The sequence below is a fragment of the Platalea leucorodia genome, assembly GCF_965183815.1.
Source record: "Platalea leucorodia genome assembly, chromosome: 2".
In the NCBI taxonomy this organism is placed as follows: Eukaryota; Metazoa; Chordata; class Aves; order Pelecaniformes; family Threskiornithidae; genus Platalea; species Platalea leucorodia.
Genome location: NC_138824.1, coordinates 117,961,426 through 117,977,236, shown reverse-complemented (window position 1 = coordinate 117,977,236; position 15,811 = coordinate 117,961,426). Strand labels below are relative to the sequence as shown.

At 37.2% G+C, this 15,811-nt stretch overlaps 2 protein-coding genes across 7 annotated transcripts in view; one reads left to right on the top strand and one right to left on the bottom strand.

The window, feature by feature from the left end:
* The window catches only part of ARL13B (ARF like GTPase 13B), a 51,563-nt gene that overhangs the window by 11,620 nt on the left and 24,132 nt on the right, over positions 1 to 15,811 (top strand). The gene's annotated exons all lie outside the window — the stretch shown is intronic.
* STX19 (syntaxin 19) lies at positions 9,003 to 9,881 on the bottom strand (the record flags this gene model as incomplete). The annotated part of the gene is made up of 1 exon (XM_082304656.1): positions 9,003 to 9,881. The coding sequence occupies one exon, from the start codon at positions 9,879 to 9,881 to the stop codon at positions 9,003 to 9,005; it is 879 nt and encodes a 292-aa protein (XP_082160782.1).

Genomic DNA, 15,811 nt, shown 5'->3' with positions numbered 1-15,811 from the left:
CAAGTGGAGTGTAGCTCAGCAAGCTAATAGTATATATGTTGAAAAATAGATTACATTTTAACTTCCATTGCTATCTGAATGTTATTAGTACAGGGAAGGCAATAAAACCAACTTAATGCAGCTAGTTTAACTCAAATCTGTTCGGAAAATGCAACCATGACAGTTGACAACTGTGTAGTGTTTCTAAATAAATACAACTGTAGGGTTTTTTTAATAGAACTCTCTATGCCCTAATCCTGTAATAGAGTTTATTTGGGTGGCTGGCTGTACCTGCGAAGAGCCCACTTGCTTCCCGGGGACTTGATCCTGCTTTTTGTCCCGTGTCAGTAGCTAATCAGAAGGCAGAGTGTATTAACTGAGTCTAATGGTGACTAAACTGAGTTTGTTGATGTTATTGCCTTCTAATTGATTGAACCTTAAGCCTCTGCACAGAATTTGCCCTTGCAGTGTCCCAGTTCTGTGGAAGGACCCAGTAGTTACTTGTTTTATGCTCCCTATATGAGCCTGCGTCTCAAGTTATGAATTCTTTCCTGTATTGTCTTTGTTTTCTCTTTGGTGTCTGTGTTCATGGCATAGCTATGCTACTCTTTGCATGTTCAAATCACATAAACCCTAGAATTTGCTCCAGTATTTGAAGCACTTTTTATATTGTGAAGCCTGCAAGCTGTGAAGTGGGAAGGCTTGGTCAGTAAACACTGGTGTTTGTGATATGGAAGCTGAGTGCTTAGCAAATGAGATTCAACTGGTCCCATGCACCTTCCCTTCCCAGAAGATGCCTTTGGTTGGAGATGCAAATCCCTGTCACTGGTACTTGCCAAATAAGAGTTCTGTGGCACAAACTTTTTTCTCGTAAGTCCCTAAAACTGAAAAATGAAAATGTATCAAGAGCAGAATAAAGGAAAGAGTAGATTTCCAAATTTGTGGTGAAAGTTAGCCTTTTTTAATGTTTTCCTCTTCTAAGGATGTTCAGCTTTTGTTTTATTTTTTCATTTGTTTTTGTTTTTTGTTTTTTGTTTTTTTTTAATAATGAGATACTTGGTATCCGTGTAGCAATAAGTTCCCTAATATCTTGCTAAGTTTCTAATTAGTGCACTTCAGTCTATGCATGTATATGTGAAGGCCAGTATTTACTGAAAATAATAGTGACCTCTGAGCATGAAATCCAAGGAAGTTGAAGTTTACTCTATGTAATTCCCTTCTCTCCCATGCTCTTGCAGTGCAGAGCACAATCTATTTCTCTTTTCATAGCATACTGTTATAATTTCATGCCAGAGGAGAGAGATTCCTTCTCTGTGGTTTGCACACTCCACAAGTCTGTCTCTGGTCTGGACAAACCCGGCTTCGCTCTGCCAGCACTTGAAATAAACAAGGAGAAGCTGAAATACAGGTGTAATTTGTTTACTCTCTGCTGTCTGTAGGTGCGCAGATTTCTCTACTATGTTATTTGTATGCTTAAATACAAAGTGCTTATTCATTAATGTTTTATTAATTACCACTTGTCATCTTCAAAACTAATAAAAGAAACTAAACTAAAGGAATGAAAAGGAGTGAGCTATAACTTCAAAATGTGTGTGTGTGCTGAAGAATGATGAAAGATGTATTGGTGACTTGATCAGAATGAAACAATTAAAATGTTTATACTGGATATTAATGTTTCTTTTTAAGCATAGATTGAACCAATGTACCAAAATTTCAACAGTCAGCACTGACTTTTAGTCTAGTGTTATTTACCCTAACTTGTGCTATATGCAGTATCTTGTACAATGAAGTATATATAAGTATGCTGTAAGACTGGACGCAAGTCCATTCTGGATTTTGAAGGCAGCAGCAGAAGTTGCTGGATATACAGTATCAGGTGTATCATTATGCGTACCTAGCATCTGCTTGTCCTAGAAATAACCTGCTGGTTATGCCTTTTTTTTTCTTTTTTTTTTTATTTTTTCTTTTTTTTTTTTTTTTTGTACTTCTGGTAGATAATAATAAAAAAGACAGCATTGCCTTTTTCTTTTGCATTTATGTATGGGCTTTCATCTGTCTGGAGAAAGCTAATTTTGCCAGTTGGATCAGGGAAAAATAAAATCTTCATGACTGGTCGCTAAGATGGACCTTTAAATAAACCATTGCTCATCAGACAATTAAATTCATGTATTTGTAAAGGAACATTCCAGTTATCAGTTTATCAATATCATATTTGTGGCTATGCTCTGTAATATTTTCCTTATTAGTTAACAAAACTTGGAAAGGAGTGATACTGGAGTGGTAGTAATGGTAAGGAGGCAGGAATTTGCCTCTGGACAAGAATTCTGATCTGTCAGAGCTCTCTTCCTAATCTGCCTTCCTACCATGGTCTGCCTCAGCATATATAAAAGAAAAACTTGAAACAGAAATTCCATTCCCTTTTAGGTAAATTAAGGCTTACTAGAGCTTTCATCCTGTTTTACTTGTAGAGTTCCTGGTGTTCAGAACATTAGGGTTGGATTAAGAAGAGTACTGTTATTGCATGCTTTTTGGAAAATTGGTTGTTCAATAATAATTCCAAGAGGAAATAAAATACAATTTGTAGAACGCTGTACTAATGAATATACACATTCCCTAATATACTCACACTTCTTAGGTACTCTGACCTCTCTCCCTAGTTCCTGGAGTCTTATCCTCTTTCTCCTTCTCTCCCCTTCCTCCATTCAGCGTTTCCTCCCTGGCTGGGTAAGCACATGCTGTGTTTGGTTGTGGCGCAACAAGCGAGGCGCTCGGCTGTCTGCTGCCTTTGAGAGTAGGTGAAGTGAATGAATCAAAACTAGTTTTGGTCTCTCTCTTCTACCCGTATTAATTTGATATAGGTCAGTGGCACGGTTATTGTAGGAGCTAACTGTCCGTGCAAAAATGGTCTAAAAAAGTAGTGGGGAAAAAAACTTTTTCTACTCAGGTAAGCAAATTTTGATGTTTGTAATGGGTAAAATATATGCTGAATCATGAAGTTCCTTTATCTAAATATATCTCCTTTTTATCTTTAAAGATTTTAAAAAAAGAAAAGAACATCCTAATTTAGATAACTGTTATGTTTTTTCCTCTAAAAAGATAATGTTGTTTATAACCGTGGGGTCCGGTTCAGTACAGCAAAAACATCTCTGATAGTAACATTTAAATAAAAGTATTCTCCAGTTGTTTGCTGTTATGTGATGGCAGGTTTGTTCTCTGCTCTATATATTCGTTCAATGCTCCGTATATTCATTCAGTTTCAAGATTTTCTCACTTGCTGATGTGGAGTTGGAGTTGTTAAAACAAACAAACAAAAATCTAAACCACTCACAAACAAAAAACTCACAAAACAAAACAAAAAAGAACCCACATAAAAAAACCCCAAGAATAGGAACAAACTTCAACAGCGATACACTTAATAGCCACCAGGAAAGGCTTGGGAGTCTTTGACACACAGTCCTTAATGAAAGTAGACAAATTAAACTTTTTTTTTTTTTTTTCTCCCCCATTTTGAATGGCATGGTAATTATGTGGTTTGTCTACGCTGAGAGATTACACCGAGTGATTACACTGAGTGGAGAGCCATTCCCTCCCTCCCCTCTCCCTGCTTTTTTTTGTTGTTGTTTGGGTGCTCTGACCACAAGGAGCCATACTGTGTGTGCGGCAGCTCATTCACTTATTCCTTCTTGGAGACAAACAGTTGCGTCTCCTCCCTCTTCCTGAGAGGACATGTCTGTATAACACTGTAGTTTGGTCAGATAGTAAGGGTGTAGACCATACCAACTTCAGCTCTTACTAATCAGGACAGCTCTCCAACATGGCAACAGCAGGGCTTGCACTCTACATGCCCTCATGCTATGTCCCAAAACTTTAAGCATATGATATCAGCATGAACAATTCTTTCATTAGATGCATTGCACTGATCGTTATTTTGGACGTGTTGAATTAAAAATAAAATCATTTTATATATGTAAGTCTTAAGGCCAGAGAGGTGTCACATGTAGCCCACAAGAGATTGGGGTCAAGTGCTGTAGTGTGGATATGACCAAGTCCTCTCCAGAAGGGGATCTCAAAAAGCTCTTCACTCCAAACAGCCTATGTGGGTGCCAGTCCATACCACCATATCCAGGGGCCAGAGCTTGCTTTCTGGCACCGTCCACAAAGACAGTGTAGCAATAATTTATCACCCAAGTAAGCAACTAAGTTAATATGTGTATTTGGAAGAAGCAGGGGAGGAGAGGTGGGAGAACAGTTTTGGATATGTTGTCCAGCTAGGACTGTGATGTGTGCAGTAAAAGTGTTTTAATCATAATGTACAGGGAGGTGTGCAAATTTGGCCTTCAGTTCTTTCGTGAAGTATGTGGAAAATTATATCCACAACAAATACTTTAAAATCTTTCTAGTAGAAGAGTAGGTCCTTGAAAAATGTATGTGTTTTATTCTGGAAAAAGTAACTTTTTTTCTTAAAGTTAAAAATGTGGGGGTTTTTAAATGCTAGCTTTTCCTAGTAAATATACTATTTCTGTTATTTCTTTGAATAACAGAACATTTCCCCAGAATATTTTTCCTGTTTTATTTTACATCTGCCAAAACAAGCAAGAGTCCTTTTTGAAAACCACTGGGAATTAATGTCAATTTACATCACTGCGTGTCTTCTTAGGCGTCTTTTGTTCGTAATCAACTTTATACTGTGAGTAGTGCTAGCAAGGTACCGCCATGAATTATCATGGGTAGATGGGCCTCATTTCACAGTGAAGAACAGGTTCCGTTACTAAAGAGTTTGAGATGCAATCTTCGTTACAGAGCAAAGTAGTGTTGGAGTCACTGGCCCACTCTCTCTTTTGCCGTCTTTTCTTCCATCCCAATCTATTGCATTATGGTATGCCCTAATCTGTTAGTACACCTATGCATGTGGCAATTCTGCTTTTGCCAGGGATAAGATGCGCTGCTGACAGAAGGAAAGTAAAGGGGAAGTCAACTCTTGCTCCTCATCCTCCCTGATAACGGAATTGATAGTGAGCCTGAGCACTATTCAGGGAGAAGTGGAGGCCCAATAGCCTGGAAAGAGAATAGGCTGAATTGTGTAATGTGGGCATAAGATTGGTACAACACACTGTATATTACAGTAATATGGGAATACAAGAGTTCTGATATTGTTCAGTGTATTACTTGCTTCAAATTGAATTGATACTGTGGCATCTTATTACCTATCACCACCCATGGCAGTATCACAGTGTCATTTTAAGATAGTTTTCCTAAAGTGCTGATGGTGTTGGCTGTTGATTGACTCTTAGTACAAATTACTTGAAGATGTTAAACTTTATATTTGGCATTTTTTTTACTGTTCAGCGTTACTGCTTAATTTATGTTTGCTCATGTAGGCTTCGTTTAACACTCAAGTGCTTAAGTAGTTAATCAATCTGTTACATATGGGGAAATTGAGTTGTAGAAAGTAAGAGTTGTTGCAGTTCTTACATTCATGGGTCAATTCTTCTGTCAGCATCCTCAAGACTTACACAGGTATGCAAGTTTAAATTTTCTCTCTTAGAATTTTTTTTGTCTTTCTGTTTATCAGAAAGGAACAGTTAGACTTCATATTATGGAGGCAAATACTGGGTTTGCTTGGGGTTATTTTTGTGTGTGTTTGTTAGGTTTTGGTGGTGTGTTGTGGTTTTTTGTTTTGTTGTTTTTTGTTTGTTTTTTTTTTTTTTTTTTACTTTGACATGAAACGCATGCAAGAGGAAATACAAATCCATGTGCTATGGCTGATAATTTTATACCAGAGAGATTGCTGGGCAGGTATATTTTTTTTTAGTAGAAAGCTACTTCCTACCTGTTATTTTGGTGATGAGGGATTATAGCTATTAATATTTCACATTTCTTACTAGAACACTAGCAGCTCTGCTTTAATGTGTTTGCTCTTCTGCATAACTATGTAACTAAAAAAAAACCACTGGAAAGTTATTTTAACGATTACTGCAAAATTTCTGCTGTTAATCATTTTGAATGCTCAATATCAAATTCTCATGATGTCAATGTAAGTTGTAGTTAATACTAATTACTTTCAGTTAATAGCACCTCGTATTGAGAAAAAGCTTTCCACAAGTCTTTCTGGTTTTCTCTCTTCTTTCTTCTGCAGCATGTTACATATGTTTCTGTTTTGCCATTTTCTAACCAGTATACAGCTGAAGGCTATTTGAATTATTTACTTGTGTATGGATAGGCTGCTGTCTTCCTGAGTATTCGTAAAACTCGGGTTTTCTTCCAGGATTTAAAATACAGCTCTTGTTTAACAAGACCATGTTTACTTCAAAGAAACACATCTGTTGTGTGAAGAGGAAGGGCTAGTCCAGGACCACATTTCTCTCTCAGTTAAGGATGCTTGTGTGAACACTCCTGCATGGGGGCTGCTGTGTAAACAGGTGGTGTTTGCTGTATTTTGGTTTCCTCTTCTGTCAGTGCTGGCTGCAATAATCCTTCATAATGCCATTCTTTTTAAGGGTCCAGGAGAGAAGGAAAGGGCTATCTGTTATGTACCTTTGTTTTTTCTAAAAGTAAAAACAGGAAAAGAAGATGGGGTGGTGTTTCTGTGTAGTGCATATTTCCGTGTGTATTATATACATTTATATACGTGCATACATATATATATATGAAAGAGCATGTTGGCCATAGCAACTTTTTTCTCTGTGTTGCTTATTGACTAGTTTCTACTCTGCCCTTGGAATGTAAAGGTAGCTTCCATATATCTAGCACTTAAGGGAGATTATTTAATATAATAGTATCAGTGGTGTCATTATCTAATTTCATTTTTTGTCACTACTGTGTAAACAATCTTTTTCACTTTAAGGTTCAGACCTCTGATTGTATTTTGATAAAAGTTAATTTCAGTTGCAATTTTAAGCTGGGATGGAAGGAATCCAACTATTTATAAATATCACAATGTGAAAATAATTCCGTAGTCCCTTTTGATATTAGATTAATTGCATCTAGTGGAAAAAAAAAATCAAAGACATCTAGCTCACTTAATGTCTTGCAGAATTGCAGTGCAATTTGCTTCGACTTCTCTGACTGTATCCAGATATAGTGGTATTGATTGTGTCTTTGCACAGCATAAAGGAATTCAGACATATGTTCCTGGTTTGGTGTTTGGTTTTGGTGTTTTTTTCTTTTCTGTTTGGAAATCACTTTTTTATCTCAGTTGCGTTGTTATTTTCTGTTAAGTTGCGTTAGAGCACCGTTTCTCATTTGGTTCCAAAAGGGGTTGGGTACAGGACAGAAGCCAGCCATTGGGACCATGGAAAGCTAAAGCACTCCGCATCTGCTTGCTTCTCTTCACTGCAGAAATAACTGCTGCTGCAATATGAAGTAGTGGTATACTTCCTCTCTTGCTCATTCAGCTATTTCGTAACGAAGATCTAAGTTATCTTCAGGGACAGGTTGAGTCAATGGCTAGCTGCTCTGTTTTACAGGGAAGGTATTCATATTTACTACTTTAGGTATCTGCCTTGCATACCTACATGAGAATCCTAGGCTTCTACAATTAGCAGAATTTCACGGAACCATGTAGAGTTCTGGAAACCCTTGACTAGTTCTTCTGGCCGCTCCTGTAGCGATACAAATAAACGCATGTCCTATACCATGACGGGTTCTGGACTTCCCACTACAAGACGACTGTGAAGACAAATGTTGACTATACTATAGTGAGTCCAGACTGCTTGGGTATTGGAGAGTGTGACATATGGGGAGGGTCAGAAAGCTGCGTTTGTTTGGACTTAAGACTAAGGGAGAGATTTTCCTGCTGGCTACTAGTAAGGTGTGGAGAAAACAGAACAAGGCTCTTCTCAGAGGCATGGCGGTAGGATGAGAAGTGGTGACAAGAACTGCAACCAGAGAAATTCCTGTCTTGATTTGAACAAGAGTTTGAGCAAGAGGTTGGTCTGGATGTCCCTGAGAAGTTCCTTCCAACCTAAATCATTCTCTGGTCCTAGATTCTGTTTGTTTTTGTAAGGATGGGGTTCTGGTTTTTTGTTATATTTTTTTCCTTCATTTTTGTACCAGCAAAAGTAGGCAGAGGCAACTGCATATTTAGATAGGCTAAGCAGTAGTAAGAATGTGTATTATCACTGTCTAATAAAGTATCATATTCCCCTATCCTTACCTGCTAGGGGTCTGCCTATGTAGCTGAAAAATGTGAATATCTCTATGTCAGTTTATTAATGCTTGGCTTCTCAGCAGGCTGCTAACAAACGTCCCTGTAGGTTTGGTGATGTGGTCTTCTGCTGCTAGTGATCTTTAACGTGTTCAAAAAATATCAGCTCAACACCTATCTGTAGGAAATACAGAATGGTGTTATTAAAATAAATAACCCAATGTCTGTTTTGCATTCCATAAGACAGTGCATGCTGTCCTAATATAACAGGAGCATTATTTCATGGTGTTAAGTAGGTAAGTAAGCCTGTAAGTAACTTTTCCTATAAAGGCAGCATTGAAACACTCCTGATAACTGTTTTCTGACTTCTTGTTTGGATTAGGCATCAGGTTCTGGATTGTGACTAACAATTCGTGAAAAAAATATTAGAATTTGAACCAAGTAAATATGAGTGCTAAAATGCCACAAGACAATTAAAACCACTAATTATTATTTTATAAAAGGTAACTGAACAGTTTTTACGAATCCTGTTTTTGAGATTAACAATATTTTCGATGCTTCCCAAATGCACAGGCGGTTTGTTGCTACATTATTTTAGCTTCTTATGAATGGAAGAACAAAAAAAGTGTCACTTGTGTCCTTTGGTCCTTTCCTCTAGTTCATGTATTTCTGTGCAAACCATAAAATTCAGGGACAGATGAAGATCTCTTTGCATTCTTCTAAGTCTGTTTGGAAAAACAGATGCAGTTTTTCCTGAGAGCTGTGTGGAAGGGGAAATGGGAAGAAAAATGAAGCAATCAAGGGATCCTGAGACTGTTTTACAAGATTGGTTTACTAAATAGGAACCATTGGTATTTCAAAGAGTTCCTTTCTTTTGTCATTTGCAGCATGGACAGCACCAGCAGCAAAGTGCTTTGCAAGGGTTTTTTTTTCGATACTTGACTGCAAGCCCAAATTTTTCTTTAGATATTTGAGTGTATTCTTGAGTGTTTTTCATACTCATTTCAATGTTGTTGATCATCTCCCCTTGCTCCTCCACCAGAACTGATATCTGGATAAAAAGTTCCTTTAAGTCTTTGATCTGGTTCTCCAGATTGACTAGTTCTTTGTGTCTCTGTTCAATCTCCGAAAGCTGGGCTTTGGTAATTCTGACTTCAGTGAGTAGATTTTCATTGAAAATCTCCCATTTTCCTTGCTGGAGCATGTCATTGACTTCTTCCTCAGATACCTCTTTACCAGCTACTTCAAGCTGACGGACAATAAATCTTCTGCATTTCTCTTGCTTAGCAGTTATAGCATCGTTGTATGAGAGCATAGCATTTAGGTAACACTGGGATAAGAAAGCGTGCTGGGAAGCTAGAATTCTTACTGTGGCACGTGATGGCCCATGTTCATTTTCAGCTTTTTTCACTGTTTTTGACAGTTCATCCAAACATTTTCGTATATGTTCTGCTTGAATTTTTATTTCTCTTGCTATGTTAGATTCCTTTTTAAGAACACTGAATCTTCTCATTGAAGATACTAGGCTTTTTTGTTGTTGACTGAATTTATGAACTTCCTCCACCAAATTATTAATTTCATTCTGAAGCTTCTGGATTTCATGCAAGTGCCTTTCAGTTATGGGCTCTTTTTCATAAATAATGGCCTGCTGTTCAAACTCCTCCTGCTCTTCTTCTTGTACAGTTGCACCGTTGTTTTCTCCGGCTATCTGTAGTTCCTTAGCTCTCAGTTTAAGCTCTTGGAGGCGGTCTCTCATGGTTTTTGGTTTCAGGTTTTTTTCAGGTTTTTTCCCCTCTTGCAACACAGGGAGTTAACTCCAATATCGTTTTTCTTGTTTCACTGTAATCAAAGTGTAGCAACAATCAGTGTTAGCAGTTATCTGTATATATATGAAAAGTAGTTTTGGAGATTAAAGCTACTTCCCTCTGCGTAAAAGGTAAAGTAAAAGTAGCAGTGAATTGGAAACGGTAGGTATTCTGAACAAATGTACGAGATAGGTGATGTCAGTGCGGTTTCTGTGGGACTTAATCATAACCAAAAGTTTTTAATTTATTGTCATATAGGTACGGTTAATAGTCTTTCCTCAGCTTCTTCACTGTAGTGTTTTTTCCACATACAGTGATTTGTAGCCCAAGCCCATTTTTGTGGTAGATTTGTGGTGTAGTGTCCAGAACTTAGAACAGTGAGGAATATGGCATGTGGAGAGGACATTTATTTTGGGGAGGAAGAGAGGAGTAACTCAAATTCTTATTTTATCATAATTATTTATTTGATGAAAATTAATCAACTTTTAAATCTTTTTTGGAAATAGAAGTGAAATTCCTGATGCATTTTGGGATTCTCAGTAGGAAATACACACTTCAGCTTCTGAGATTATGAGATAGACTATCTAATGAATCAGAGTTCTGGCATGAATAAGCTACTTTAGGGTTTTAGTTTAGCCACACTGAAAAATCTTTCTCCATTTTCTTTGCCTTCCCTTGCCCGGGGAGTTAAACTGGTAGTAACTGAAGCAGTTAACTGTACAGCAAAACAGAACTCTAATAATTTAGCATGAAAATGCGTATTATTTTTAATGTCTGAGTTTTAGTAGAGGTGGATCCATATCACTAACATTGTGGCTTGAAGATTTTCCTAGCCTTTTTTGGATTACTATCATCTATTCTTACATTGTCATTTGCAGTCTTCATAAAATTTATGCAAATGTACTTTGTACACCATAGTGGGATACAATTCAGTATTGTTTCTTATTTAATAAAAGTGGATTTAGTTCTGTTTTCTTCCCTAGCTGATGTGCAAGCTGTACTGAAGATGTAACTAGGAGAATGTTTCTATTGTGTATGTTTTAGAAAATACCTAAATTCAACTATTTTTAATTACAGGGAAGAAAGTATTTTCCTCAAACTGTACATGAATGTTTTCCTTGGACTACGATCAAGAATGGAAAATTTCATTAAAAAGTAAAATGTTCAGGACTAGAAGATTATAGGATTTTTACTTAGAGTCTTCTGGTTAAATCAAATGTGTGTCTTTCAAAGGGTTGTTCAAGCATAAATGTTAAACAGTACAGTAAAAACTTTTGGCTGTTTTCAGAGGTTTCAGGGCAGTCTTCCGAAATAGTAATGTTTTATAGGTGCATTTCTTCTTAAACCCCAATTCTAAAGTTTTGGAGGGTTTCTTTGGTTTGGTTGGTTTTTGGTTTTTTTTGTTTGTTTGGTTGTTTTTTTTCTTTTTAGTAAGCAAATGCAGTATTTCTCTATAGTATCCAAAAGGGTGCATTTGTAATAACTACAAAGGATCAATCCAGTAACTTGTCAATATGCAAATGATTTTGTTACATTTGAACAGCTTCAAATGATACTGCTGTGGTATCTCTGATCCCTGATGCATATTTAAAGTCCCTAAATAGATTTTTGTATAGTATAAGTCATGGAGTTGAATAGTGAGAACACATCTTCCACAGACTTAAATCTGGCTGTCTGCAGGAGGATTAGCTGAAAAACAAAACTTGAAATGCCACAGGGATCAATCATGAGAAAGAATGTTGATATTCTACCCCAGTGTGGATTTCCCTTACCACTTTCCCCCCCCCCGCCCCCCTTAATGCCTTAATATCTGAATTTAGTGTTTGTTGATTCACATCAAGAGAATCCAAAAAGCCTGGCAGTCATTTTAAGTTACAGTAATGTACTGAGACTTGTGATCAAGCAAGCTTGCAAGTAATTTATTGGAAAACGCTGGTTTGGGGTGGGGAAAATGCAACATGTATTGATTTTGTTACAGTACTTACTCTTCATTGCCTAACTTGCTGGGTATCTATCTCCCCACAGCAAAAGTCAGGCAATTTCTTCAAGATGACATTCTTTAGGAATGTTTCAGAGCTGCTTGGCACCACTGAGGCTGCGGCAGGGAAAGTTCAGTCTGGGGCATGTGAAAGGAACCAGGAGTGCTAAACAAGGCTTCAGAGAAGTGACCTGAAAATCTGTTTTAGTATAGCCTAACACATCTGTTGACCCATGTTAATTTAGCATGGCTTGACAAGGCTGTGATTAAAAGCAAGTTATAAAGGCACCACTAATGCTTATATGAGGTGGCAAGACTTTCTTGTATCTATGAGAATGCAAGTAATTACTGAAAACCTCTAAAACATGCGTGCAGTCATCCAGTTACTCCTTCAGAACACAGTACAATTTCTCAAAAGGGCAGTTGCCAATTTTTCATATGATTAATCTCCTGTGGTTTGAAAGTAAGTTAAACACAGAAGGATAAGAACTATACTGCGCTTCATCTTCAATTTGTGTATCCATTAATGATTGACATCTACTTTTCAATGTTTTGGGTGTATTGGTCTTGAAATAGCTGTATTCCGGGGGAGGGGGGGAGAAGCAACAGAATTGCAAATCTGCAAATATTCTCAAATATCAAACTTGCAAAGAAGTTAGCAGAAAATACTTAAGATTGCTGTTAATGGAATTTTTTTCTTGTTTAAACATCAGTCTCACTAAAAGAGTGGAATGTAAGCAATTGAACCCTAGTTTCATATCTTATATCCTATCGAGCTTGCCTTCAAAACCTGCCACTGAACATGCTTGTGAGTAAATGTAGTTGATTATACTGGCAACTGAAACACATGCTGGTTTCAAATAAATAAGGATGTCTTCATGACAAAGATAACCTTGGAAATTGTTGGCTTGACTTCTTGAGTGTTCCACAACAAGCTTTGTTCATATACTGAGTCTTTGTTGTTGTCCTACATGTTTGTGTATATGTATACGGGCATGTCCTGTTGTTTTGATTGAAATGAAAGATCTATTTCCTTGAAGTTTTTGTCAATAAAGAGAGAATATGCCTATTCTTTTAGAGTTGAGTAAGGGGTATATGTGGACTGAAAGCACTCCAGTGATTTAGTGTGTCCCCTACATTCAAAAAAAGATTTTAAAAGATGAAGTGATAAAGTAGCACAGGCTAGCACATCTTCATCAGGCTTTTTCTTCATTGAAGGCTGGAAAATTTGGGTTAAAATAGCTAAGAGATTGACTGCAGTAAGGGCAATGCAAATCAGTAGATGGAAAAGCATTAGCTTGTTAAACTGTAGCTTCAAATTATTGACCATGTTTAGAAATGGCCCTAAATGCTCTTACACATGTAAATCTGAAGAGCATCAGTGAGGTCTGCCCATGCTTCTGGCCATTCCTTGGTCATAAATGCTGCTGTGTCATCTTTCTATCTGAACTGTTACTGATGCTGAAACTGTATGTTTGGAGCCAGAATCACAAGCTGCTAGCTGGTCTTTAATAAAAGATAATCTGTAGAAACAGAGTTGCTCTAATAATATGGCTGCAATAACTTAGTCAAACTGATGTGGCACTGTGCTTTCTCTGTTCACACTTAGAAGCAATGTAAAATTGAAAACATAGCCAAAGAACAGACAGGGCTACAGGACGGATTTGGGGAGGAGGTGGCAGGGGTAAGGAAGGGAGAGAAGGAAGAACCAGGCCCGGTTTTGCCCAGTACCTTAGTTGTACTCAGAGTTTAAGGATTATTGATGTGCTTTCATACACATATTTGAGGAGCAAAACGTAGGAATGCACATGCGGCATGTGAGTTTGGTCACTCTGGCATACCTTATCTTCTAGAAGGGTTTGCCTCCCTGTCCCTCGCAGTGTTTTTATCACGCAGATCCACTGGTGATTAAGTTTGTATTTGTTCTTCTGGTAGGCATCTTTATGTACGGTTGACAGGTTCAGGAACAAAATTTTCACATCCTTGTCAAATACGTTTTAGGGGTATTGCAAGAGTCTTTGCCTTCTGATAACTTTACTGTGTTGCTCATCAGGTTTATGAATCTCTCCAGTCAAACTGATGACATCTGGCTGGGAAAGTCTTTATAACGACAATTACCTCAGCACACTGACTAGGGGAATAATAGATCCTGATGACTGGACCACTATTATTAATCTGTCATGATGATAAATTATGTCCTAAATTGAAAAATAATGAATTTGATGGAAATGAAAATTTTTATATTATCTCCTCTTATTTTTTAAGGGGAAAAAAAAAAAAAGGCAAGTTGAAAGGTCCTTTTGCTTAATTGCAAAGCAGCCATATAGAATATTCTTCCACCTATCTAATTTATCAGTAGACCCAGTAAACAGGGAGCCTACATCCAAAAATGAGATATGGACTGCATTAAGTTAAAAGGCATAAATGGATATGTGAAGTAGGTAAGTTGATCATATGAAACTCTTGTTACTGGTTGTAGTTAGATTTAATGGCTTCTTTTTTGGCTTTGATGAATTGTTTTATTTCCTCCTCACTCCCCCGACTTACCAAAAACTCCTGTTTATTTTAATTTCCCTAGTTTTCTTCACTATTTCTTGGTTATTCAGCACCTTCATTAAGATGCCTGACACAAAAGGCTCTGTTTGTATTTGATCTGTGATGCAATTTGCCTGCCTTCTTACATTCATCTTCATATACTGCGGTCCACCAGGAGAAGAGGACTTGCAGACAATCAAGGGATAGAATTTTCTCTTTAAGAGCTCTTTGAGATGTTGTTTTGCGTCATACTCCTTTCTTTACCTCTGCTGAAATAGCCACTGTTTTGTTTGGTTGGTTTTTTTTTTTTTTACACTTGCAACAAAAATAAGGGTCAGTTTGTTTTTCTTAGTTATGAGTTGATTAAGGGCACTGGGTAGAGGACACTTTCAGGCAACATGTCCCAAAGCAATTCCAGGTTACAAGTTGTTGTTGTTATTGTTATTCTTTTAATCCATTTCCAGGCTGCAGTGAAGTTACATTATAGCTCTGTTATATGGTGCCAGCAAACCTGTATAACTTTTAGTTTTGAGCACAATGGCTCTGAGTAATGTTTGGAGTCATACTCTGATCTGGAACTTGATTACTACTTTAAGTGTCAAGTTTAGCAACAAAAAATCAATGAGAGACATATACCATTTAAATGCCTACAGTTTAAGATACTCATAGTAGTCTGTGGGGAAAACCAGGGGTTTGAGCTGAAATTTCAGTTTGCTCCAAAGGCTGTGCTCTCGTATATTCTCATAAGAAAGGAAGGAACTTGTTTGATGGTATTTTGGAATCTTGCCCTATTACCCGAAGATACATCTTAAGTAACTAAAGCAAGCAATCTTGCTACAAGTTTTGTTTATTTTCTCTTTTGTTTACAAATTTTCCTTTAACTTAAATACCTTGTAAACACACATGCTTAAATCAAGGATTATCACGCAGCAAGGCAGTTGGATGAAAATATCTTCTTAAAGCATCGCTGTCTTAAGATGATAAGTCCTTGGAAAAACATACTTTAAAATAGTTCTAGGTTCAAGTTTCTGTTTGTGGGAAGTGTGGGAGTGGTTCAACAAGAAAATACCAAAGGCAGAGAGCTTACCCTGGTTATGAGCCAAAAAAAAGATGCCATTATATATGGAAGGTAGCTAAATTGTATCAGAGTATATGCGATCTGATAGCACAAAATTAGTAACATTTTCAGCACAGGGGACCTAAGTGTTAATGGGTATCTCATTCTTAATATTAAAAAATACTAATATGCAAAGGTCATTTGTATTTGTCAGCCTTTGTCTCTGGGAAATAACCTCTAGCACATTGCTTCTGGCATTGCCTACTACATAACATTGAGGAAAAACAATCTGGTTGCTTGAGACAACGTTA